The following is a 25,555-nucleotide window of genomic DNA, read 5'->3' on the forward strand; positions in this document are numbered from 1 at the left end:
CGCTTTAAAAAAAAAGTCCCCACTACTGGGTGCTGCCAGGTGTGGGGGGCGATACCCACTGCATGGGGGGCTCTGTCACAAGCCCCCTGACCCCTCCCTCACTCTTCCAGCCCCACTATGGGTGTCCTGCCCACCCCAGCTCCAGCCCTTTACAAAAAAAAAACACAAGAAAAACCCTGGGACTCACTAGCTTCTGAAGCAGCCTCAGGGCTTCAGGGGGCTCATGGAAGAGCCCCCAACATGGTGGGGTGCAGTGGGGATTACCCCCTGCCTGGCAGGAATGGTGAGTTGGGGGGGGGACATTTCTCAGGTTTTTTTCCTTAAAGGGCCAGAGCTGGGGTGCATGGGGCAGCCATGGGGAGGCTGGGAGGGTCAGGGGCCTCATGCAGAGCCCCCCGCATGGTGGGGGGGCAGCAGGGATCATCCCCCTGCCCGTCAGCACCTGGTGAATCAGGGCTTTTTTTTCCAAAGTGCTGGGAACTGGGGCGGGCGGGGCAGCTACTGCAGGGCTGGGAGAGCAGGCAGGGGATGGGCCTGGGTGATTCAGTAGCCGAATCTCCAAATCAACTTTGGCTAAATTGATTCAGAACAGTGATTAGAATCACGGAGTCGAATCACTATTCCCCAAATCGGCCGAATCCAAATCTGAAGCAAATACTAGCTGCTTCACACAGGCCTGCTGTGTTTATGTTCTTTGCTTGTTTTTTTAAACAGAGGACTTGCACTTGGAGTAGAAAGTGTGTTATGGTCCTTTAATTCCTGTGGAAGTTTCTCCCAGCCCCCAAGAAAGAGCTGATGCCTGCACAAACATGTTTTATCCTTGTATAGAAAATTACATGGGGCTAAAGGATCAAAGTTGTCAACCATGGTTTTCATCATCAAGCTTTAGATCAGAGGTTGGCAGCTTTTTCCTGCAGGGGTGGGGTAAAATGACCCAGCTTGTGTTAAAGTTGGACAGATTTTAGGACCCAGCCACCACCACTGCTTCTCCCTGCTGCTAAGCTGTAGCACGGCATAGCAAAACCATCTGCTCCACTGGGACCTGTGCTGCTTGACTGCAGCACTGCACACTGACAGCTCTCCCTCTGCTAGAGATCCAGCAGGCTGACTGCAGCTTGGCAAGAGCCCCTCTGCTTCTGAATGCTGCTAAAGCTACTGCTCCACAGGCTGGATCTGCTCCATGGGCTGTAGGTTGCTGACCCCCTGCTTTAGATGATCTTGGATCTCGGCTATTGAGCACCTTGAATACAAGGATTGAAAGTAGCTTCCCACAGAGTATCAGATCACATTTAGTTTAGGGCAGTGGTTCTCAACCTTTTTAGACTATAGGCACCAGTAGATAGACTCAAGGCACCCCTCATAAAATGCCAGATCTTAGCTTTCACTCTTCTTTGGCTAAAGAAAAATAATAGAGCAGGTTTTGTGTTGCAGAGAACTTAGAAAGACCACAATTATGGATTTATATTTGAAATATCTGGGTTAATCTTATGAATCATATTTGTACACTTAACAGCCTAACATTATATGGCATCCTGCAATACCCTTGAGAAAATCTCAAGACACCCCAGTGTGCCTTGTCACCCTGATTAAGAATCACTAGTTTAGAGGATAGCAGACAGATGTAAATATTTGTAGTAGCCTGTCTTACGGAGGAAACTTAAAAAGCTTCTACTAGCACAATATAGTTCAGATAGACAGTGACAAAGGCATGTGTAACACAGTCAGGTTACTGTCTGCTTGGATTAGACTGTTTCCTATTCAAATATGATGTAAAGTGTTACTTGTGGATGCTGTTATGTGAGAATTTAGGAGTGCCCCTGGATTCCTTACTGATGCTAAGCTACAGATCAAATTGACCAACAATGAGTGCTTGCTATACTGTACGTGTTTCAGATTCTACCTCTGTCTTCCTTTGGTTTATTTTCAGTTACTTGCTTTTCACCCACAAGCTGATTTTATCCAAACATTGATAACGAAGTATACTGTCACTTGTGTTACATGGACTATTCTAAAAAAAAAATGGCATTGATAATTCACCAGGCCTTCTTTTCAAGTCTACTTAAATTTTGATGATCTTTCTGAAAAATTTGCAATTCCTTAAAGAAAGGAAGCACTGTATAATGTGACTTAAAAACTGCAAGAACAAGAACAAAACATTCAAAGATATTAAAAATCTTATGAATATAAAGAAGCGAATTGACTTCTTGCTGAGAGATTTAGCAAGATATATTGTGGCTTACTAAACATGTATTTGTTTTTTTTCCCTTCTAAATTAATGTAAAAAAGCTTCTCCAATCCTAGAAAAAATTAGCCAGGTAAGGTCAGTTCACTTACATTACACTGAGGAGTTTGGGATGTCAGATCGGGTTAAAAATGGATGCCCCATCTAACTAAGTGATTAGATAAGTGCTGGGAGCCTGATGCAAGGTAAGTAGGAGTAAGGGGAGGGATGGCCAAGATCAGGGGAGCTAGCAGAAATCACAGGAGATTTCGGGGAGATGGGTGGGGGAGAAGTTGTAGGGATCAGGGTGCTAGTGGGGTCTGCAGGAGAGCTTAGCGGGGATTCTCTGATCCTGCCAACCCCCTTCCTCCTCAGTCCTGCAGATTGCTCCCAGTGCCAGTTCTATGAGCATTCAGCAGTTACGGGAGCCCAATCAAAGTTGGGGTAGAGGGAGGTGTATATGGATCAGGAGGGCTAGTGGCTCTATGAGGGGGAGGGGTTGGTGGGAGCATGAGGGCTCACCCCCCCAACCAAGGCTATTTTTAGCCCCCCCGAACCACACCCAACGAATAGCCCCCACCCTCACCCCAACTTACTTCAGTCGGGCTCTCAGCACCAGGGACAGTTTGTAAGATTGGGGTGGTGAGTTGGTGGGCTTGGTGGTAGAGGGGGTTGGTCTGCCGGGGGGGTGAGCTTGAGGAGTTAGGAAAAGTATAGCCCCGAGGGCTGGGGCAAGCAGCTGGGCTTTCCCAGACCTGGAGCTGTGCTCCAAACACATACAGATGTTCAGTAAATCGGGCTAACCCATGCCCGTTCTAACTTAGCTCGCTTCTCAGGTGAACTAAAATTAGAGTGGACTGGCCATTTTTTAACTAATCTAACCTTTGGGGAACATCTGTATAGTTCAACACTTAGATTGATCTAACTAAGGATCTAAGTATAAAGTCCACATGTGGGTGAACTAGGTTTGATTAGGTGGCCATTTTTTACCCAATCTAGCCTCCCAAACATTTGTACACACCATTAATTATTTTTATAATTTACTTAGTTCCATAGTACATGTTAGAAAGCATCTTGTAAGCTTTTACCGTGTTTTAGTTTCCTTGTTTTACATACAGAGAAAAGGCTAGGGTAGAGTAGATATCTGATATATCACCTAATACCAAATATGATCATATCTTTTATGCTCCATGAAATCCTAGAATAGATTTGTACATAGATTTGGTTAAATCTGTTTGGACTTTTTTTGTAATCAATTTCAACATGCCTTATATTGAGGTAGTTTAAGCTGATAAGCAAATTCCACTAGCACACATCTCGTGTGTGTGTGTGTGTGTGTGTGTGTGTGTGTGTGTGTTCAGGATTTCATAGTAAATATAATTCATGGGTATTTTGTTTGCTTTGTTTTCATTTTTTAAGAAAAGAATGAAGAAACAAAAGCACTTGAAGCACTTCTTTCTAGTATAACCAAGCCAATGGTAAGTAAACGCTACTTTTCATAGAATCAAAATTCAGTTTTTTAAAATTTTATATAGTAGTGATATTTGATTTTTGTATTGTCTAGTTTAAAAGGGCATTTAATTAGCAGTAGTAGTGAAAAATCATTCAACTTGGGGACCTTCCGTCACTGAAATTCAAATGACTTATAGTGATGATTTCACTAATTTTGAAGTTGACTTTTTAAGATTTATTGGACTGAATTCTTTTTGTGGTTACCCTTTTGTAGTCCCGGTGTTGCTAAAAAGAAAATTTGCTCAGTCAGCTGACAGACAGACAGGCATGCACACACGCACACTTGAATTATTCTGTTTCTATTCTGTACGTGTTACATTAATGCAAAAGTTATAATGATAGTCTTATGTAAAAAATCTTTCCTAATTTATTTATCATTAAAAGAAACAGAACAGTGTTTCTTAACAATTTAAGTTTTGGAACTGTAAACATTTTCTATAGTTTTTATATAACAAGTCAGTATAATATCACTGTAATTTTCTAATTCATACTTGTATAGGTGTATGTGGACTCCTGAGAAATATGCAGAATCCTTCTGACTTGAAGTGTTATCAGTGTGCTGTTTGATGTGCACTCTACTACATCTCTCCTTTGCAAACTGAAGCTTTACAATATGGTGTAATTGTAGTTATCAGTTATTCAGCATCACAACTAAGACCTCATTTCAAATACCATCATGAGGAAGTCAGTCCTAGACCTAGTCCTCTTAAATGTTTTAATTAATATTATGAATGCTGTGACAGAGTTTGAACTTATAAAATGCATAGATGACCCCAAGCTTGGAAAAAGCATTAGCATTCTGGAGGGATGGGATCAAAATTCAAAATGATTTTGACAAATTTGAAAGATGGTCTAAATCCAAGATGATAAAAATCAATAAAGATATATGTAAAGGGCTACACATAGGAAAGAAAAATCAAATGAACAAATACAAAATAGAGAATACTACCTAGGCAGCAGTATTAGTTAGTTGTTTGTCCTTTGAATTCGAAGATGACCGTGACATCACTGGTTGGTTTGGTTTCTGTGAACACGTGAATGGCTGATCAGGCACATTTGTGCTTTGAACTGTCTATGCTGTGGCATGCTGAGCAAGTGATGCTACTTTAGGTTGTTTAATCAACAGTGGACGTGCTACTGTTGTGAGATTTACACTGTGCTTCTGCTCTGCCTCAGCAGTTCTTCTCTGCTCATAGGTGGTAGCTCCAGTATGGATGAGACTTCCCCAGGTGGAAAGATAATGAGTGAGATCTTCCCAAGATTTCAGGATCAGTGTTGAAATCTTTCAGGGACAACTTCAGAGAGTCCTTGAGGAGTTTCTTCTGGCCTCCCTGAGAACACCTTCCCTCCTTTAACTAACCATAAAAGATATTCTTTGACAGTCACTTATCTGACATCCTGGTGACATGGCCTGCCCATCTCATCTGTGATTTCATCAACAGAGTGTGAATGCTTGGAATGCCTCCGTGAGTAAAAACCTCAGTGTCTAGGACTTTGTCATGCCATCTTATCCTTATCAGTTTCCTCAGACAGCCCATGTAAATGTAGTTTTAGCTTCATAGCATGGCATCTGTACACCATCCAAGTTTCACATGAATACATCAGGATTGGCAACACAGTGGTTTTGTAGACCTTCAGTTTCATATGTTGACTGATGCCTCTGTGCTCCCACACATTTGCACATGGTTTGCTGAAGGCCATACTTGCTTTAGCAATTCTGACATTGGTTTCGTCACTGATGTGAACTGCACGTGACTATTTACTGCCAAGATAGGTGAACTTGTCCACTGCCTGGAGGGTTTGACCATTCATTGTGATGAAACGCTCTACATAAGGCTTTCCTGATTTAGGCTGGTGCATTACTTCTGTCTTGGAATGGCAGCAGTATAACAGGAAAGGATCTGGTGTTACAGTGGATCACATAGTTTCATAGTGCTTAAGGTCAGAAGGGACATAAGCAGATCATCAGGTCCGACCCCCTGCCTTGGGCAGGAATGAGTGCTGGGGTCATAATAACCCAGCCAAATATCTGTCTAGCCTCCTCTTGAAGACCCCCAAGGTAAGAGAGAGCACCACCTCTGCTGGGAGTCCATTCCAGAGCCTGGCAGCCCTAACTGTAAAGTTATGTCTCCTGATCTCCAGCCTGAACCTTCTCTCTAACAATTTGTTGCCATTATTTGTAGTAACCCCAGGTGGTGCCCAGGGCAACAGAGCCTCCACCATTTTCTGCTGGTCCCCCCTGGTGAGTTTGTAAACAGCCACCAGATCCCCTCTCAGCCTTTTCTTGTGGAGGCTGAATAGATTCAGGCCCTTTAACCTCTCTTCATAGGGCCTGCCCCCACTGCCCCTTTACCATGCAAGTAGCCCTACTCTGGATCCTCTCAATACTAGCCACATCCCTCTTGAAATGCGGCACCCAGAACTGGATGCAGTACTCCAACTGTGGCCTGACCAATGTCACACAGCAGGGAAGGCTCACCTCCCTGGACCTCCTTGTGATACATCTGTAGGTGCACGACAAGATGCGGTTAGCCTTACTGCCTGCATCCTTGCATTGGCAGCTCATGTTCACCCTGGAGTCAACAATGACTCCAAGATACCTTTCTGCCATTGTGTTAACAAGAACGGTGTTCCCTAGCCTATAGGTGAGTTGCTGGTTCCTTCTCCCTAGATGTAGTACCCTGCACTTGTCTGTGTTGAATTCCATCCTATTTTCATCCGCCCACCTCTGTAATTTGTCTAGATCTAGCTGGATTTGTCCCTCCCCTCAAGCATCCCCACCTTACCCCATAGCTTGGTGTTGTCAGCAAACTTGGACAGTGTATATTCCACACCCATATCCAGATTGCTGATAAAGGTGTTGAACAGTACAGGCCCCAGGACTGAGCCCTGGGGGACTCCACTGCCCATATCCCTCCAGGTTGAAAACAACCCATCCACCACCACTCTCTGGGTGTGACCCTCTAGCCAATGTGCCACCCATCTAACTGTGTGGACATTGATGCCACAGTCACCTAGTTTTTTTTTAAGAGAATGTGGTGAGAAACAGTGTCAAGGGCCTTCTTAAAGTCCGGGAAGACAACATCCATCTCAGCACACTTATCCAGGGACTTTGTGACCTGACCATAAAAGGAAACCAGGCTAGTCAGGCAGGATCTGCCCTCAATGAACCTATGCTGGTTGCCCGTGAGCATTACCTCACCTGCTGGGCCCTTGCAGATTTGCTCCTTGATAATTTTCCCAAAGGTCTTCCCAAGGACCAAGGTAAGACTGATTGGCCTATAATTGCCAGGGTCCTCTTTTCTCCCCTTCTTGTAAATGGGGACCACATTAGCCCTTTTCTAATTCTTTGGTACCTGGCCAGAGTCCCATGAGCGCTCATAAAGCCATGCCAGGGGCCCCGCAATGACCCCCGCCAATTCCCTCAGCACCCATGGGTGAAGAACATCTGGACCTGCTGATTTAAACATGTCCAGCCCCTCCAAAAGTTCCCTAACTAGGTCATCTCTGACCCTAGGCTTGGCGGTGCCTTCCCTAGGTCAGTCCTATTGGGGGAGATGTCCCGGTCCCTGTTTAGGAATATGAAGGCAAAAAATTTGTTGAAGAGGTCATCTTTTTTATTTGCCACAATCACGAGATTGCCAAGCCTATCCTGTAGGGGCCCCACATTACCCAGTGCCTTCCTCTTACTCCCTATGTATTTGAAAAAGGACTTTCTGTTATCCCTAATTCTGGTTGCTAGCCCTAGCTTCATCACTGCCTTGGCCTTCCTAACAGCTTCCCTGCAGTCATGAGCAAAGGAAGTGTAATCCTCCTTGGTGATAGCCCCTTGCTCCCACTGTTTGTATACCTGCTTTTTTTCCCTCAGGCATTCCTGGGTGCCTTTGCCAAGCCACTGAGGCTTTTTAGTACTCCTGCCCCCCTTGGGGCACATTGGGACTGACTCCCTTTGAACTTGGAGGATCATCTCCTTGAGGAACAGCCACCGTCTTGGACTCCCATCTCACTGAAGCTTCAAGACCCCAGTGCCTCTCCTACTGATCTTGGCTCATTGAAGTTGGCCCTTCTGAAGTCAAGGACTTTTGCCTTACTGCTTGCTTTCACCACCCTGTGCTAGATAGTAAATTCCAGCAGGTGATGATCACTGTTGCCCAGGTGGTCAATCACCCGCAGACCCCTCACCAGGTCATCGCCTGTGGCAAGGACCAAGTCCAGCAAGGCATTTCCCCTGGTGGAACTGTGCACCTCTTGGGTTAGGTGGAGGTCCTGTATCCCAGCCAGGAACCTACATGAGCGGTCAGACCTGGCTGACTGCTCCTCCCAGCAGATGTCTGGGTAGTTTAGGTCACCCATGACAACCACATCCCTTGACTTTACTGCCTCTGTGAGCTGACCTGAGAATTCCAGGCCCAGCTCATCGCCCTGGTGAGGCGGTCTTTAGTAGACGCCCATTATCAAGGCCCTTTCCCCACGACCCCCTTGCATTCTTACCCAGAGCACCTCAGTTTGCCCCTCCTCTGACCCATCCTGATCATCAAGGAAGTGTATTGCTCTTTGACATAGAGCGCTACATCCCGCCCCCACTTTTTTTCCCCTGCTTTGTCTTGCCTGTACAGTCTGTAGCCCTCGATATCCACTGCCCAGTCATGGGTAGAATCCCACCAGGTTTCCATGAGCCCCACTAGGTCTGGGTTTTTGCTAGCTAGCAGGAGGGTGAGTTCCTCCTGCTTATTCCCCATGCTTCAAGCATTTGTGTAGAAGCATTTGAGGCCTCCTGTAGGTGCCCATTCTGCCCCCTTGTTCCTAAGCCTGCCCTGGCCCCTGTCACTTACCTGGGTACTACCTGTGTGCGTCACCTGGCTTGACGGCAAAGTGTCTTCATGTTCCTCTGCGTCCCTGTCCCCCAGCAAGAAGTCAGCAATGTGTTGCTGTTATAAAAAAGACAGATCTCATTCTGGTATATATTAACAGGTGTGTAATGTAATATATAGTGGATAATTATTCTACTCTCAGTGTTGGGGAGGCCTCAACTGCAGTACTATGGCCAGTTTTGCACTTCACACTTGAAGGAAGTTATAAACAAAGTGGAAAGTTCTGAGGGAGCAACCAGAATGATAACCGGTCTTGGAAACCTGACCTATGAGTAAAAGTTGGAAGAATTGTGTTTGTTCAGATTAAAAAACAGAAGTGTAAAAGGGAATAAGATAAAAGATTTTAATACATAAAAGGTTTTTATAAAGAGGTCATCAGTTGTTTACTGTATGCACTGGGGTAGGAGAAAAAGAAACCTTAATTTGCAAAAGAGGCAAGATTTAGATTGGACATTAGGATATTTCTAAGTATAAGGGTAATGAATCACTAGGTCAGGCTTCCTAGAGAATCTCCTTCATTGGATGTTTTTAAGAACAGGTTAAACAGATATTCCTAGATCATCTCTTACTACAGAGATTAGGAACTAGATGATTTCTTGCTCCTATGATTCTGTCTTATCTGTTTTTGGATTTTAAATAGAAAATAAGGTCTTGAATGGGTTGAACTAAGGCTCACTGCAGACAAAAACAAGTTAGTAATAATTTGCTGACAGAAAAGTCTAGCTCCTATATCAGAGGGGTGCGTATTCTCCATTACTGAAGGAATACTTCTCTTCCATGTATGTTTAGACTAACCTGCAAAGACTGAATCAAGTCAGCCTTGGGCTTTTTGACTGTCTGTACATAGCCCATAAGATCTGACCTGATCTGAACCCTGGATTTTTTATATCTGACTTCTGACTGTCATGACTGTCTGGCTTCTGATCATCCAACAGGGCTCCTAGCTGAGTTACCTTAGCCTTCCCTGACACAGATGACCAGAAATACTTTCATTGCTGTCTGTTATGGGGATCTTATTGAAGTTATCCTTGCTTTGGTGTTCTCCATACTTGATTATTATAATGTAATCTATGTGAAGCTGTCTTGAAGAGACAGCAGAGCCCAATGCAATTATTTCCCTTCTTGATGATTCTAACTTACTTGAACACATCACAGCAGTTTTCCAAGATCACGCTGACTTCCTTTTTGCTTCTGGGAGATAGTTTATTATGTTAGTATTAGCTTTGTAAAGCTATATGTGGTTGCAGTATTGGCCATCTGAGAAATCTTTTCCCTCATTTTTTACCACCACAGCAGATGAAGTTAGCCAGGGAATTCTTGCTAACAGTATCTGGAAGTATACATTTGGGGAATTTGAGAAAGCTGAATTTTCTAATTGGAGGGTTTTGTTCTCTGGAATTTGTTTCTTCTGGTTGTCTGCTGACCTGATGGAGTGGTAGAGGAAATAGCTGGCCAAGGAAACTGGGACTCTTACTTAGGGACTATGGTGAGATAAATTGCTAAGGGAAAACTAGGACTGGGAACCAGTGGGGGTGAAGGGCAAGGGGAACAGCAATCCTGGGACCTGCTTAGAAACTGATACCTGTTTTTCTTAGCTCCCATGCTTCCGAAATACTGCATACAGCTGTACCCAGTATGCAGATCTCAACCATATACACAGAGTCTCTCTTGGATATTTTTCTGAATTCACTCCACTATTTCATGTTATACATGATAACTTCTTTTTTCTATCCTCACTACTATAAACATTTTCACAGGTCCTTTCCCTATCTTCTTCATCAACTCTCCTTTCATCCTGTCTCCTATTCCCATCTTGGATGCTACTGGACTTAATCCTGCTTTCTAGTTTCTTCTTGTGTGATAGTATGTCACAGTGGTAGTATGCTCTTCTTGTGTTGTATGTAATAGTTCTTATATGGCCATTTGCTCTTTTTATTGCATGACATGGATGGGGAAAACAGAGTACATTGCCAGTCAGTAAATTATTCCCTGTTCTCCCTACTATGGGTGACTGCTACTGTACCTTCTCTTGCTGTACAAAGCACCCTGCATTCTCAAATTCAGGAAGAAGAAAGAGATTAGCAAGGCTTTCATAAGTGAGAGCAGTGGGTTCTCAGCCTTTTTAGACTCAAGGTACCTAGTCATCACTTTCCTGAATATAGCAGCACCCCAGTTGAGAACCATTGTTCCAGCAGCCTAACTTGTTAATTATGTGCCATATGCATAGAAGGGGTTGTTGACTACAGGACAATGGGGGTGGGGACCCTGCTGCAGCTGTGGGCTCACTCAGGAGCTGCTAACTTTATGTAGGGAGCTGGGGCAGAATCCACTTATCAGCCTCACTCACCCTCTCCTTGGTTAACCCTCTCTCAGGTACTGGCAAGCTGCATGTAGATCATGGCTGTAAAAGCTTTATTTTGGCTGCAGCAGTGAAAGGGTTTATTCAGTAGCTGTTGCTGCACAGTGTGGGACAAGGGGGAACCAGGCTGCAAGGGAAATCTTGACTCTGGCCGGGCATACCATCTGTCCAGCTTGAACTAACAGCTCTGGGTGAGTCTATGCTGAACACAGCCCCATAACATCACTCCAACACCCCTGCCTCTATTCCAGTGCCCTTCCCATGTTCAACACCTGGAGCTCATGGCCTGAGTATCCAACCACAGTCAGGTGGAACTGTCTCTTACTCCCCTGTTTCCAGATGGAATGTGCTGAGCAGACTGGCAAGGGCTGTGGCACGAGGTGCTCCTGACACAGCCACTTCCTAGTCTGCTTGGCATGCCCTTTCTGGAAACAGGCACACTGGACTGTTCTACCTGGCCACAAGGGCAGTAGTGCTGCACCATAACACTTTTGAAAGGGTCTCATGGCAGTGGATAACCACTGGGTTTGAAAGGAAGAGCCATAGAAGAAGATCACTTGGAGAAAAAAAGAAGAAGAATCTATGTCCACGAGGGCATGCTAAGTCAAGAATGGAACCCAGGGTTTACTGAGTCTTCTTACTCATCTCCTGCCTGCAAATATCTGTGAAACCCACTAACAAACTAGATGTCATATTTCTCTTTACTACTGCACAGTTCAATGCTGCCCTAGCAAATCAGATTCTGTCCCTTGCTGCTGCCACAGGCTAGGGACAGAAGTTACGCATATGCTAATTTAAGTGATTAGAAACTGGTTTAAACCTGTAACAAAACAGAAGTTCATTGCCCATAAACCCATTTCAAAATGGCTGAAACTGGTTTAAGATAAACCTGGTTGAATGTAGTATAAGACTTGACTGATTTAGGTCAAACCAGTTTATGAAACTTCTGTCCCTGATCTTTTTCGGGATCAAGTTCAGTCACAGTCTCCCAGCATGCCAGGATGCTTTGCAACCCTGGGCTGAGCTATGCTTTTTGCTCCAGAACATAGGATTGGCCACACACCCCTCTGCTCCTTAGCATTTTGTAGTTCGTGTGTGATTCTGTCATCAATGTTGTCACTGCTTGTAGTTCCGTTCGTGCAGTTTCTGTTAATTACTTGTTTATTCGTTTTCATAATCAATGCTTCATTTCTATTAGTTCCTACTGTACTTGTCTTTGTTGTTGACCTTCTTGTCGTTACATCCAACTTGGATGGTATGGTATGTATGTGTGTACTTGGGGCACCTGGGATACTTGGGGGAAGATTAAGGTGAGAGAGTTAAAGTGTAGGGAGTGAAAGTTGCCAGAACCAGAATTAGAACCGGTAGACTAGAGAGAAGCTGACTGAGGAACTGAGGCTTGTGTTTACTTAAGATCAAGTGGCCTGAGGGTTACTCAAGGTCACTGGTGCATGGGAGGGGCGGGGGAAAAGAAGTCTGGTGGCAAGGAGGAGACAGCCAGGAAAGAAACTGAGGCAGAAACCTGGCTCCTCAGGGGAAAAGGCAATAGGGATAAGGCAGTGGCAAAGAAACAGGGGATTGGGAGGCAGAGAGGAGCTCAGGACAGGTATTGGAGGTGGCGGAGAGCCAGAAGCAAGAGAGGGAGAAATGAGACAGAAGTTAGAGGGGTGAGGAGCAGAGGCTGAACCATGGTAAAGCAAAACCCAACTCAGGGGTCCAAATAACAGGTTTATTAAACAGACAACGTGCTACACAACCCCATGAAGTTATTGGTTTGCACACACACCCACACACACAAGCACTCACAATGGCAGCAGGAGAAGGAGGCTCAGTGAAAGGGCTGGAGTCCAGGTAGGGAAGAGAACCAGAGTCCAAGTCCTTGGTTGAAGAGAGGGTAGGGGTGATAGCTACCTATCCAGGCTGGAAAGGGGTCTTTGTCCAGCAGGTTTTGTCCAGAGGGGGTCACCAGCAGGGCCTCTGGGTGGATAGGTGGGGTGGCATGGTGCTGGTCCAGATGGAGAGGGCATCCCAAGGAGTCAGTCTTCACTTCCCCTTTTTATGGGGCAGACTACCTCTGATCTCCTATATGGAGGGCCTGGTCAGTCCTGTTCCAGTGGGTCCCAGGTGTTCTTACTAAGCATGTGCAGCTTTGGCACAATGGTGGGTTGCCTCATCTTTTTTTTCTTGAATGCTAAGGGTGGTTCCAAGGGCTGGGTCGTTGGTCCAAGTATTGGTGTTGATGGTTTGGTCATTCAGAGGGAGCTATTTTTTAGACCTACTGCCATTGTCTGTCAAGCACCCTCATTCATCCCCATTCATTCAGGAACCAAGTTACATAGGAGGGGTAGGTGTGAGTCATGGGTTACTCATCCGGACATGGGGATAAGATGGAGGCTTGACATTACAAGATGGAAACTTGACATGACTTATGCTGACTTATATATATATAGGCCTAAAACAGTAATCACACAATATAAAAGCAGTAAAAAAAAAATCAATACAAAACATAATAATTATCACTTATAAAACAGTGGATATCTATATCAAAATAGCAGGGCACTTATTTGCAAAGAGGGGAGAGAAAAATAAAACTTCCTACCTAAAGTAAAATGTTAAAGCTTATCTTACATTTAAGCTTACTTATACTTATCTATAGGGAGTAGAAAGGGAGAAAAAAAGTCAGAAATGGTTGCAGAAGGGGAGGGAATGCATTTTAAAATTAAAAAAAATAAAACTGGGGGGTTTGCTACACAGTCATCACAAGCATGCACTGGAGATGAAGCTAAGGAAACAGGAGAGGGTCCCAGACTGCTTGGGCTAGTGTGACTAGAGAAAGCAGAAAACTACATTTACATTATAAAGCAGAAACTGTAAAAGGTGGGAAGAGGCAAAAGACTCTGAGTCATGAGAGTCCTGCCAAAGGTGCTATAGGAGACAAGCATCCTAATGTCAAGGCACCCAAGGAGGAGAAAGGAGTACAAGTGTACTTGTAAAAACCCAAGTAGAGATGATCTTCACTCCAACACCTAAGACCACCTGCTGATTTCCCAAGAAGGACTTTCTGAATACCCAGCTATAAAGAGATACTCTGCCCTCGGGATTACATAAGCAAGGCTTTCTCTGATCTTTTTTAATTTATTACATTCCATTTTAAGTTAGTCTAAGCTGTGTCTGCTCTCACTGTGTTTTACTGAGCTGTATCTTGGCTTAGGCAAATATTTTTGGTTGCTATTTGCTGCATGTGGTGCCCCCGACTGCTCTAGGTGGGCTCTACATGTAGTATGGGTCCCAGACCGATCACAGTGGTGCTGCATGCAGCATGCATTGCAGACCCACCTTGTTTGGGCACCGCATGAAGCTCAGTCCCAGGCTGGCCAGAGCAAGTGCCATGTGTGCTGTATCTGGTATGCAGGAGGAGAAAGAGGGCAGGTCTATGGGCCTGATCCAGCACACAGGGCCAACCACACACCATTCATCCACCCTGTGGGTCCAGAAAAGTTTGATACCCCTACTTTAAAGCAGAGGTGACCAAGTTATTCCAGGCTAAATCATCTACCCTCATGGCTCCCTGTGTATCAGTACCATTCATTCTTTTGAGAGACAAGACCACAGCTTATCTATGATCAGGTCTCTTGCAAGTTCAGATACAAATTAAGAAACAGTTACAAATTCCTTAATGATTGCCCTTTTTTTCAAACCAAATCAAAATACAACGTGCATTTCCCAGTGATCCTCGATTCCCTCTTACCAGGTAAGGTGTTGCTATCACCCAAGTCAGGTAGTGAGGCAAGAGACAGGTTTAATACCCAACCTTTTATTAATTACACTCAGAAGCACAAGAATAAGTGCTTGTTTCTATGCCTATCTAGTTGCCTGCAACAGCACAATACAGATTCTCATCTATATTGGCTGGGGAGATGCAGGAAAGAGGAGGAAGGTGGCATTCAGGTCGTCTTGAATTCGCTAACATCTTCCTAAAAGCCCCTCTGTATGCACCCAACATTTTTATACATATTTTAATAAATATTCTAATTGATGTTATTCATATTTCTTTTCTTCACTGAGACTTTGGGAACTGAACTGGACTAAACCAGTTTTTCTGTGGACTTGGAAGATGCCAGTTAGCTGGGTGTATGTCCTGGTGAAAAGTATAATACTGGGAAAGAGAACTACGTACCTCTTTCCCTCACCATCTGGAAATGCAGCTTGTCATGATTTGTTTCTTTTATTTTGCCAAGTAGGCCAATTGTCAACATCTGCAAAGGTTCACTCTGGAACAGGCTTTGGGGCCTGCTTTAGCCACTAGCGTAAGTCCCTTGAAAGTGTCCAAGGCTGACAGGACATTAATAAAGACATATTCGTATTTCAGGAGGATTCTAGCTGACTACAAACAATGTAATTGTTATTAAAAGACAAAACATTAATTGTTTCTTTTAGCTGCTATTACACACTTTTCCAAAAAGCATTCATTTTTGGCTTAAGTTAATATTAGTGGCTTTGATAAACAGATGTTTTTTATACTTTCTAGGCTATTGCTAATCTTGTTGATTATTAACTATATACCAATTTAACTATGTATTATCCATAGCCCTGGGCTTTGTTAGCTCCGTAGTCTGCACCAGTCAGTGTGGTCCGTCAGTCTCTGATCATGTCTACAGCCTACAGGTCCAGAAATTCGGTGCCATGGTAAGCAGTGGCAGCATTAATGGTTGCTTGTCTTGCTGCTAGCTCCAGAGGAGCCCTGCAGTAGGGCTGCACGAAACTTTAGTAGCCAATTCGATTTGGAGGTGATTCAGCCCAATTCAAGGACTGAATCTGCAAATCCAAATCAAATTGGGAGACCAATTAAAAGCTCCAAATCGATCCAAAGCATCCAAATCAATTCGGAAAAGCTTTGGAAAAGATTCGGCCATTTGGAGATTCGGCCATAAACTAAACAGGCAGCTGACACAGGTGCCTCCAGCTGGTAAGTCTGTTGGGGTTGGGGTGTGGGGAGGGTGGGATTGGGGATGAGGCTGGGGCTGGGACAAGCTGCCTAGCTGGGGTGGGGGGGGGCGCATTACTCAGGGAGCAGGATGCAGGTGCGGCAGAGGCAGGGGGCAGGATGCAGGCACTGCTCACTCCAGGTAGAAGGAGGCAAGTGGCAGCAGGATAAAGCCCCTTGCTCCCAGCGCTGCCGCACCCACATCCTGCACCCTTCCACACTGGCTGGCAAGCAGCAACAGGGCAGAGCCCCCACTCCCACTGCTGATCCAGGTGCAGCAGCACTGGGAGCAGGGGCTATGCCCTGCTGCTGCCCGGAGCGAGCTGCACCTCCATTGCACCCACCTCCCTGCCAACTGGGTCAGGCAGGGCAGCCATGGGGACTTCCCCTGTGGCTCCCCATGCTCCCAACACTTTTAAAAAAAAAAAAAGCCCTGCTACTCACCAGATGTAGCAGGGGCTGTGTGGCCACATAGCAGAACCCCCTTCACAGCACGCGCTCCCGATCTCCCCCACCCCTGCTCAGCCCTGCACCTGGTCCACCCCACCCCTCCGGCCTGGCCCCAGCTTTCTGGCACTTGGGGGGAAAAAAAAAAGGCCCCACACTGACCAACTCTGGCAGTGGTTATCAGGGCCTCTGAGGGCTTGTGGCAGAACCCCCCCGTGCAGCGTGGGACAGCAGGGATCACCCCCAGCCTGCCTGGCATCCACATGGCAACTGCCCCATGGCGTGGGTGCAGCGTAGCTTGGCAGGACACCACACGCTGTCTAGGAACTGGGGCGGCTTCACATGTCACCCAGAGTCTGCCACCTCTCAGTCCCAGCTCCCAGGCAGCGTGCTGCACCCGCACCATGGGGCAGCTGCCATGCAGGTGCCAGGTGAGGGGGCAATCCCCACTGCCTTGCACTGCATGGGGGAGCTCTGCCACAAGCCTTCAGAGGCCCTGATCCCTGCTGCCAAAACCAGTGAGTGCAGGGGTTTGGTTTTTCTTGAAGTGCCGGGAGGCTGGGGCCAGGCAAAGGATGAAATCTGGCAGGGCAGCCATGGGGGCTTCTCCCACGGCTCCCCGTGCCTGGGGAGAGGCAGGCACAGCCAGAAGAGCCATGGGAGAACCTGTAGCCACCCAGCTGTGCCTGCCTCTCCCTGGCTGATCCGAAGTGCCAAACCAGCACCAAATCTCCGATTCTGATTTGGCTGAATCAAATGGGGACAGTGATTCGAATCACTGAATTGAATCACTGTCCTCCAAATTGGCTGAATCCGAATCGAATACTTCCCTATTCGTACAGGCCTACCACTTAGAGACTGGATCCAGAACACAGAGCTGTGGCATCTCACCCCTTGGGCTGTAAATTTGGAAGTGGGAAGAACAGTGGCTGCCACAGCCCCAGGAGCCACAGCAGTTAACACTCCACAAATAACAGCTCTGCAGGCAAGATGACATGCTCCAGATCTGGCCAATGGACTGACCCCACACCACTCATCCAGCCTGCAGGGCCAGGTCACCACTGCTTTAACCAAACAGGTGGGCACTAATTTTGTTTCTCATTTTTGGGTACCTGACTTAAAACCCTGCAACCTGATTTATACAAGTCCTGAGTACTTAAAATTACAAAGCTAAAGAGAGTTGTCTTTTGAGTAAAGTTGTAATTTACTTCGAAAACTTGGGTCTTGGATGCCTGAGACTGGACACCCAAAATTTGTGCCTGCTGCTGACCTTAATCTCTCTGTGCCCCATTTGCAAAATGGGGAATAATATGACACATCCATCTCATGGAGGTGTGTAATGTACTTAGATATGATAGTGATGCATTCTCATCAGGAAATTAATAAGTCTGTTTCCATTGTAAGAAGAAGAACAAGCTAATTTTGCTGTTTTTCAGTACTTGATTTTACAGCCTTAATAATAATTTTTAACATACATTTTTTTTGTGAGAAATAGGAACATAAAATGGATGTTGGACTTTAAGAAATACTTTCAAACACCAGAAAGCTATGCACAGTTTAAACTAGAAAATTTTATGAACAAAAATTGAAATTTGTAAACATTGATTAAAAGGTCTACAGTTTTCAAATGATAATCATTAGACAGCATTTATAACCATAAATACTTTACTTACACATGAACCTCAAACAAAAATTTGCATTTTTTAATGAGACACAATAGACTTGAAATGTAGTCAATTTAAAAATTAAAAACAGTTTCCAGTACCACACTTGTGCATGTAAACATTTTTTAGTTGTTTAAGGAAACGCGTTTTCTTTCCTGGTGCAAATGGGAAATTGACTTAATTTTCTATATAGGGGGAAAAGAGAGATTTTGAAAAAGCACAGATATCCACAGAGTAAATTAAGTGGGGATAAGGACCCAAAGCACAGATATCCACAGAGTAAATTAAGTGGGGGAAAAAATCTTTTTATTTTCAAAGCCCCCAAGGTCTGGAATAGTCTGTCATTGGAGGTGGTTCGAGCATGTACTTTGAACGCCTTCAAAAGAAATTTGGGTGTTTATCTTGCTAGGATCCTATGACCCCAGCTGACTTCCTGCCCCTGGGGCAGGGGGCTGGATTCGATCTTGCAAGGTCCCTTCCAGCCCTATTGTCTATGAAATCTATGAAATCCATAACTTCATCTCCTGCTAGACCTATTATTTTTGGATAAAAAGCAGCTGATTGAAATTAAGTTTGACCAAAACAGAGATGGTGCTGGTTGCCAGAGGAAAATAATTTGAGGAGTTTAAAGACAGTATTCTAAACATGCAAATCCACAGTTGGTAAAGTCAATCCACAGTTTAGAAGTACTCCTACATTCCTCACTAATGTAAAGTTCTCACAAGTAATGTACTCTACCATCTGTGGCTGGATAGGGGACTTTTGGAGTGGTGAACTGTTTCCACAGAGGTAGCTCAGAAGGTGAGTCACACTGCTTTCCCCACTCCTGCTTTGTTCCCTCCAGATACTCCCCTAGATGCACCAACCTCCTGCAGAAGTGCAGCAGACATCATGCTGCTGTTGAACCACTGCAGATGTCCAAGCTTCACAAATCGATCCAATTGCTTGGTGCTCCAAAACCAGCTCTTGGGCCGTAGGCTATTACCAGCCTTTTCAGCCTTTCCATTGCAAAGCACAATCTGCACTTTAAAGTTACCTTCATTAATAGTGATGCAGAACATGGCATAAAGATATTTAAAAATTTAACATAAAAGTAATTCATGCACAGATTTCATTTTGGGGAAGAGGAGGGAAGAGAGCATGGCATGTTGTAGATCACATCACTTGCTGATGACAGATGCGAGTCATGCGCTTTTGAAAGGCACTTAGGCACATAGTGATGGGAATAATGCAGGATCTTGAGTAGAACAGAATGTTTTCAAATGTTAGATTTCACTTATAATAGTACCAAACATTCGGGCACACGTCATATTTTTGTTGATGGTATGTTTTTTAATTTCGTCTTCAAAAATTGTGCAAAGAAGTGTTAAAACCTTGTTAAAACCAGCTCCCCCTGCCCCACAAGCAGCACAGCAGGAGTAGAGCCCATGGAGGTGCTGGGGGCGGACTACCTGCTGCAGGATCAGGTTCCCTGCCCTGCTGCCCACTCCCAGGGCCTCCACAGCCCAGTGAGTGGGACCCAGTGCATCCAGGCAGAGCAGGGCCAGGCAGGGAAGTTCATTGCTTCTTCTGGGAGCTCAGTGTCATCCTAGCAAAGTGCCACCTGCCCACCCGGCAGCAGCTAGGGGCACAACTCTGCACTACCACACCTGCTGCTGCCGAGCAGCCAGGGGGTGGTTCACAAGGGCAGCACGGAGCTCGCAGCAGCAAGGACCTTCCCCACCTTGCCCCACTCTGCCCTGCCACAGTAGGTCACACCTGCTGGGTTGCGGAGGCCCCAGGGGGAAGGCAGCAGGGTGGGGAGCCTGAGTTTGTAGCAGGTAGCCTGCACCCACCCTTGCCTCAAGCACAGATTGAAGGGCACATGTCCCCCCCACCTCCCGCCCCCGGGAGTGCACACAATGACAGGGAGCTGCCCCCCTGCCCGGACAAGCCACCCATAGCTCCATCCCAGTCTCCGCCAGGGCCCTGTGGCTGTGCATTCTGGTCCTAGGGTCCAAGCCCCACACACTATGCCAGCTGCGCAGCAGCCCCAGCCCTCCCCAACTCCTTCCATCCCTCCCTATGGGAGCCTCAATCCCCCCTTGCCTCCCTACTAGACTTACCTGTGGGAGCTAGTATCCAGACTGCCTGGCAGCCATATGCATGTGTGATTGCACACATGCACATGGTGCCCCTGCCTGACCACCCTTCTCCTACTCCCCACAGCCCCTTGCATACTGGAACTCTGCCAGCCTGCAGAGAGTTCTTTGCTAGAAAGGAAAATCTGTGTTTCTCCATTAAAAAAAGAAAAATCCATGTTTTTCTCAGTTAAAAGAGAAAATCCGTGGGGGGGTTCCTATTTTTCCATGGAAAACAAAACCCAGATCCCTGCTGATAAAATATTGAGTAGCATTGGACTAGGAACTGGAGGACCCCACTGTAAGCATCCCCGTTCATTGACATCTCCCAATTTACAGCAACGTTTTGATGTTCTTGGTAAACTAAAATTTTATTCATTCTGTGTAAGAAATAATGTCATAAGTCAGATATCATGGAGAGATCCACATATACTGTAGTAACACCATTGCCTTTAGCAACAAGACCTGTAGTCATGCTGAAAAAAAGGCAAATTAGATTGGACAGAACTTCTTTTCATGAAAGCATGCTAAGTGGCACTAATTATATTTTTAACCTCTATTTCTTGTTAAGAGTCCTAAAATAGTTTCATGTCTTTATTTTTATCTGGGACTGACATTGAGCTAACCAGTTCAGTTCCCCAGGTCTCTTTTATTTGTAAAATATTGAAATTACATTGGGAGTTCTTGAGTTCTTTGGAACTTCCCTAGTTTTCCAAGATATATTACAAATTAACATTGGAGGGGATGGGGGAGTTAAGGAGTTCCTTACTTCCATCCTTTAAGACTCTAAAGTGGAAATAATTAATGTCTTTTCATATGAAAACTATTTTAACAGCTGCTGTCTCTCGTTCTCCTTTGTTACAGAAAATAAACTTATTTTGCAATCCATACTATCAGATAAGACAGATGCATCATTTTGTTTCATCCAAGTACAGAAGAGAAATATCTGTTGAATATAATTGTCTTGTCCACATCATTATTTATAATTTTACTAGCTGCACTTAGCAGTGGGCCTGTATTTGAGCTATAAATAATTCTTATTCTTGTGTTTAAAAATTACTTTTACTGTTCTTTAAACCTATTATCTATTAATATTTTATTGAACACATGAGCTACCCTTATTAGGTACTTAAACATTTTAAATTCATAACTTATAGTCATTACCACTTAGTTTCACTTTTTTTCATCCTTTCCATATATTTGGGTTTTATTTCTTTTTCTTTTGACACTTCCTTATCTCCTTTAAATTATGATGGCTTTTTGTACACAGTAACTTCATTGGAATCATGGATTTTTTAACAGTTCCCAGTTTTCATTAATACTTTCCACTTTAAATTTATGATCAGAGTCCATTATGCCTACTGCTTTGAGCTTTGGCATAATGACCCTATTAGAGTTCCAGCTAATATTTGGAACCTTGTTCTGCTTGCATAAGTAAATTCAATGGGCTCATGTTAACTGGTACCTAGGCAACCTCTCTTTTTTAGGTCAGTGATTAACACTTCTTTGTCTATCAGAGGGAAGTTCAATATTGAATTATTCTGTGCTAGTTACATAACTTCCTGTGTTGAGAAGTTACCTATCATTTTCAAAGTTTCTTAAAAAAAAAGCTTTGTCACTGATTGCTTGAGGTGACTGGCAATGTCCCTCAAGTAGAAATCATAAATGATAAGATTTTTCTTCTTACACAATACAGCTTAAGAAAAATTTGTCCTGTCTTAGTGATTTTTGTTGGTCTTTAACAGATTCTTATCAGTACATCAGCTTTAGTTTTACTAGTTGGAACTTTAACATATACATTTTCAAAGTCCTGTGAAATTCAGTTGCCTGTGACTTTAATATTGTAATCAATGTAGAAGGCTTCCCTTTTATTATCTAGCTTCAAAAAAATAAATTGTAATCATTAAGCATCGTGTTCCAGCACTCGTGTTTAGTGCCATCAACCAGTCTGTATTTCCTTTCATATATGATCCTTTCTGGTGTATCTAGTTTATTATCAGGGCTCCTAACATTAGTATAAAGATAGTTTAAAAATATATGCCTCATGTTCTTTTCTTCTTGGATTTGTTGTGTGACTGATGCCTTGGGACCGGCTTTACATGTGTGATTACCTTATTATGTATCACTCTTCCCCATCTTGGCTGGTTTAAAGCTTTCCTGACCGCTCTAGCTAATCTCTCCCCAGGGAAACTGATACTCATTACTCATATGGGATCTGTCAGAATCACATCACCACCAGCAATGAGTGGATTTGCCAGTATTCCACAAAACCTGTCCTTTGCCTTGCCCACCATGCAAAATAACTGTTTACCTTCTGCATTTTTTCTTCTTTGGTTTGAGGGACAGGAAGGATTTCTAAGATTGGATATTCCTCTCTCTTGGTTCCTTCCCAGTTCCCTAAGGACTTCTGGGATCTGTGGAAAGCTGCCTAATGCAGTGTTTTTGGTACTAGTGTGGATGTACCACCAAAGCAGCATTTCCTGTCTTTTTGCTGGGAACTTATTTATGCTTCATGTGAAGATAGCAGGATAGTTTTCTATTATTGCTATCTTTCTGCCTCTTGCAAAACGTTCTGCTCACTTCATTTAGCATGGAGTTCCCAGCAAGGTTTCCCTCTTGTCTCTGACCAGTTTTTGGTGCTCTCTTGGGCTGAAGCCTACACAGAACTGTTCAATTTTAGTTGTCAACTCTGTTTGCTCTCTGTACGTCCTATCAACCACTTAATTCTTGAAGGTTGTTTTCTTACTCAGCTCCTAAATGGCAATTCCATATTGCCAGCTGTGAAGATAGCCATTGGGTTCTCTTATTTCTGGAGGCAACGAATTTCCAAAACAATTATTCCCAGAATTAATATTCAAGGGTCACAAATATAATCACACCATTCACTTTTTAACCACTAGATGGCGCTTTATACATAAATGTTCCTTGGTTGCAGTCAGCATTGTGTTTTAGGATGGAGATGATGATGCCATTTCTATTTTTTCCAAATATGGGATTTGGACACATTTGTAACTTAATCAGTGAGCTATTGTAATTGAACAGATATTCTGAACTGATATTTATATTATTTTCAGCTTTTATTGATTCTACACCTGTTATAGCACCTGTTTATGCTTGCAGTTATTTAACAGCGTGCTCAAATGTTATGTTTTTTCAGGTATCAGATATTCAGGCAAGAACAGTAATACTTACATGGTCCCCTCCATCCAGTGCTATCAATGGGGATGCTGACAAAAATAGTATGCCAGAGGTGTATATTTATGAAGTTCTGATTTCAAACACCGGAAAAGATGGAAAATACAAAACTATGTATACGTAGGTATTTGTTATCTTTATTAAATTACTACTGCATTGAATTATGTGAATTAAAGCCTCATTTAGAAGCCTGCCTTTTGTCTACAACCTGAGTGCCATGCAGGTTCCCATGAGACAAACTATTTTAATCAGTAAGATGGAACTCTGATTTTTTGCTTTTTAACAAAAATGTATTAGTTAACGGCTTAATACTTTGAGGTGGATAATGCCTTGAAGTTTCACTAACTACACTTCAGTTGACTACAGTGGAAGGCTGAGGGCTCTCAAACACTGAAGACCAGAACTACATATTTTGTTTTATTTATTTATTTATTTGCTTAAATTCCAACTGTGGAGTCAGGCCATCCCTCAGGATCTCAATATTGTGCTGTTAGACAGGAGGGTGTGACACAATTGCACATATACAAACACACAAATCAATTAGGTGCATACACATACATACACACACACACTACAAGCTCAGGCACATACACATCTAAACCAGCCTAGGCACATGCATACCTATCACCAATTCAAGCACATACACACTAAAAATTAGACAGAAATCAATTGTCAATATCCGCACACTCAGTACACATACACAGATCACTAATTTGCATATCATGCACACAAGATTATATAATATATATGTGTGTGTGTGTATGTATATATGTGTATGTGTATATATATATATATACATACACACACACACATACCCTTACCAGTTCACACACATGCAACCCACCTACACATAGATAAGTTCCTAACTTGGATGGTACAATATGTATGTGTGTGCTTGCGGTACCTGGGATACTTGGGGGAAGGTTAAGGTGAGACAGAGAGTTAAAGTTAGGGAGTAAAAGTTGCCAAAACTGAGATTGGAACCGGTGGACTAGAGAAAAGCTGACCAAGGGACTGAGGCTTGGGTTTACTTAAGATCAAGTGGCCCCAGGGTTATTCTAGGTCCCTGGTGCATGAGAGGGAAAAAAGAAAAAAGAGAAGTCTGGTGGCAAGGAGGAGACAACCAGGAAAGAGAGAGAGATAGAAACCTGGGAGCTTGGGGCTGGAAACTGAGGCAGACAGCTGATATATTGTGGTGGGGCAGATAAGTGGTGGCAAGGAGGAGACAGCCAAGAAAGAAACTGAGGCAGAAACGTGGTTGCTTAGGGGAAAAGGCAGTAGAGATAAGACAGTGGCAAAGAAGCAGGGGATTTGGAGGCAGAGAGGAGCTCAGGACAGGTGTTGGAGGTGGCAGTGAGCCAGAAGCAGGAGCGGGAGAAATGAGACAGAAGTTAGAGGGGCGAGGAGCAGAGATTGGAGCAGGGCTGAACAATAGTAAAGCAAAATCCAACTCAGAGGTCCAAATAACAGGTTTATTAAACAGACAGCATGCCACACAGCCCCATGAAGTTATTAGTTCACTCACACACATATATACACACACACACAAGCACTCACAATGGCAGCAGGAGAAAGATTCTCAGTGGAAGGGCTGAAGTCCAGGTACGGAAGAGAAACAGAGTCCAAGTCCTTGGTTGAAGAGAGGGTAGGGGTGATAGCTACCTATCCAGGCTGGAAAGGGGTCTTTGTCCAGTAGGTGTTGTCCAGAGGGGGTCGCCAGCAGGGCCTCTGGGTGGATAAGTGGTGTGGCATGGTGCTGGTTCAGATAGAGAGGGCATCCCAAGGAGTCAGTCTTCACTACCCCTTTTATGGGGCAGACTACCTCTGAACTGCTATGGGGAGGGCCTGTCCAGGCAAGGTCAGTCTTGTTCCAGAGGGGCACAGGTGTTCTTACTGAGCACGTGAAGCCTTGGAACAATGTTGGCTTGCCTCATCTTTTGTTTCTTGAATGCTGAGGATGGTTCCAAGAGCTGGGTCGTTGATCCAGGTATTGGTGTTGATGGTTCAGTCATTCAGAGGGAGCTATTTTTAGACCTACTGCCATTGTCTGTCAAGCACCTTCATTCATCCCCATTCATTCAGGAACCAAGTTACATAGGAGGGGTAGGTGTGAGTCATGGGTTACACAACTGGGCATGGGGACAGGATGGAGACTTGACAAACAAAATGGAAACTTGACATG

General features: G+C 44.3%; 1 protein-coding gene across 4 annotated transcripts in view; it reads left to right on the top strand.

Moving 5' to 3' along the window:
- Positions 1–25,555, top strand: part of FNDC3A (fibronectin type III domain containing 3A) — a 222,177-nt gene that overhangs the window by 149,890 nt on the left and 46,732 nt on the right. For all 4 annotated transcript variants that reach the window (XM_019529944.1, XM_019529943.1, XM_019529945.1 and 1 more), the window contains 2 exons: positions 3,641–3,699; positions 23,336–23,493. In XM_019529944.1, coding sequence (XP_019385489.1) covers positions 3,641–3,699; positions 23,336–23,493 — 217 coding nt within the window. The remainder of the gene's footprint in view (positions 1–3,640; positions 3,700–23,335; positions 23,494–25,555) is intronic.

Source organism: Crocodylus porosus, unplaced genomic scaffold (genome assembly GCF_001723895.1).
Source record: "Crocodylus porosus isolate Cpor-Errol unplaced genomic scaffold, CroPor_comp1, whole genome shotgun sequence".
Classification (NCBI taxonomy): Eukaryota; Metazoa; Chordata; order Crocodylia; family Crocodylidae; genus Crocodylus; species Crocodylus porosus.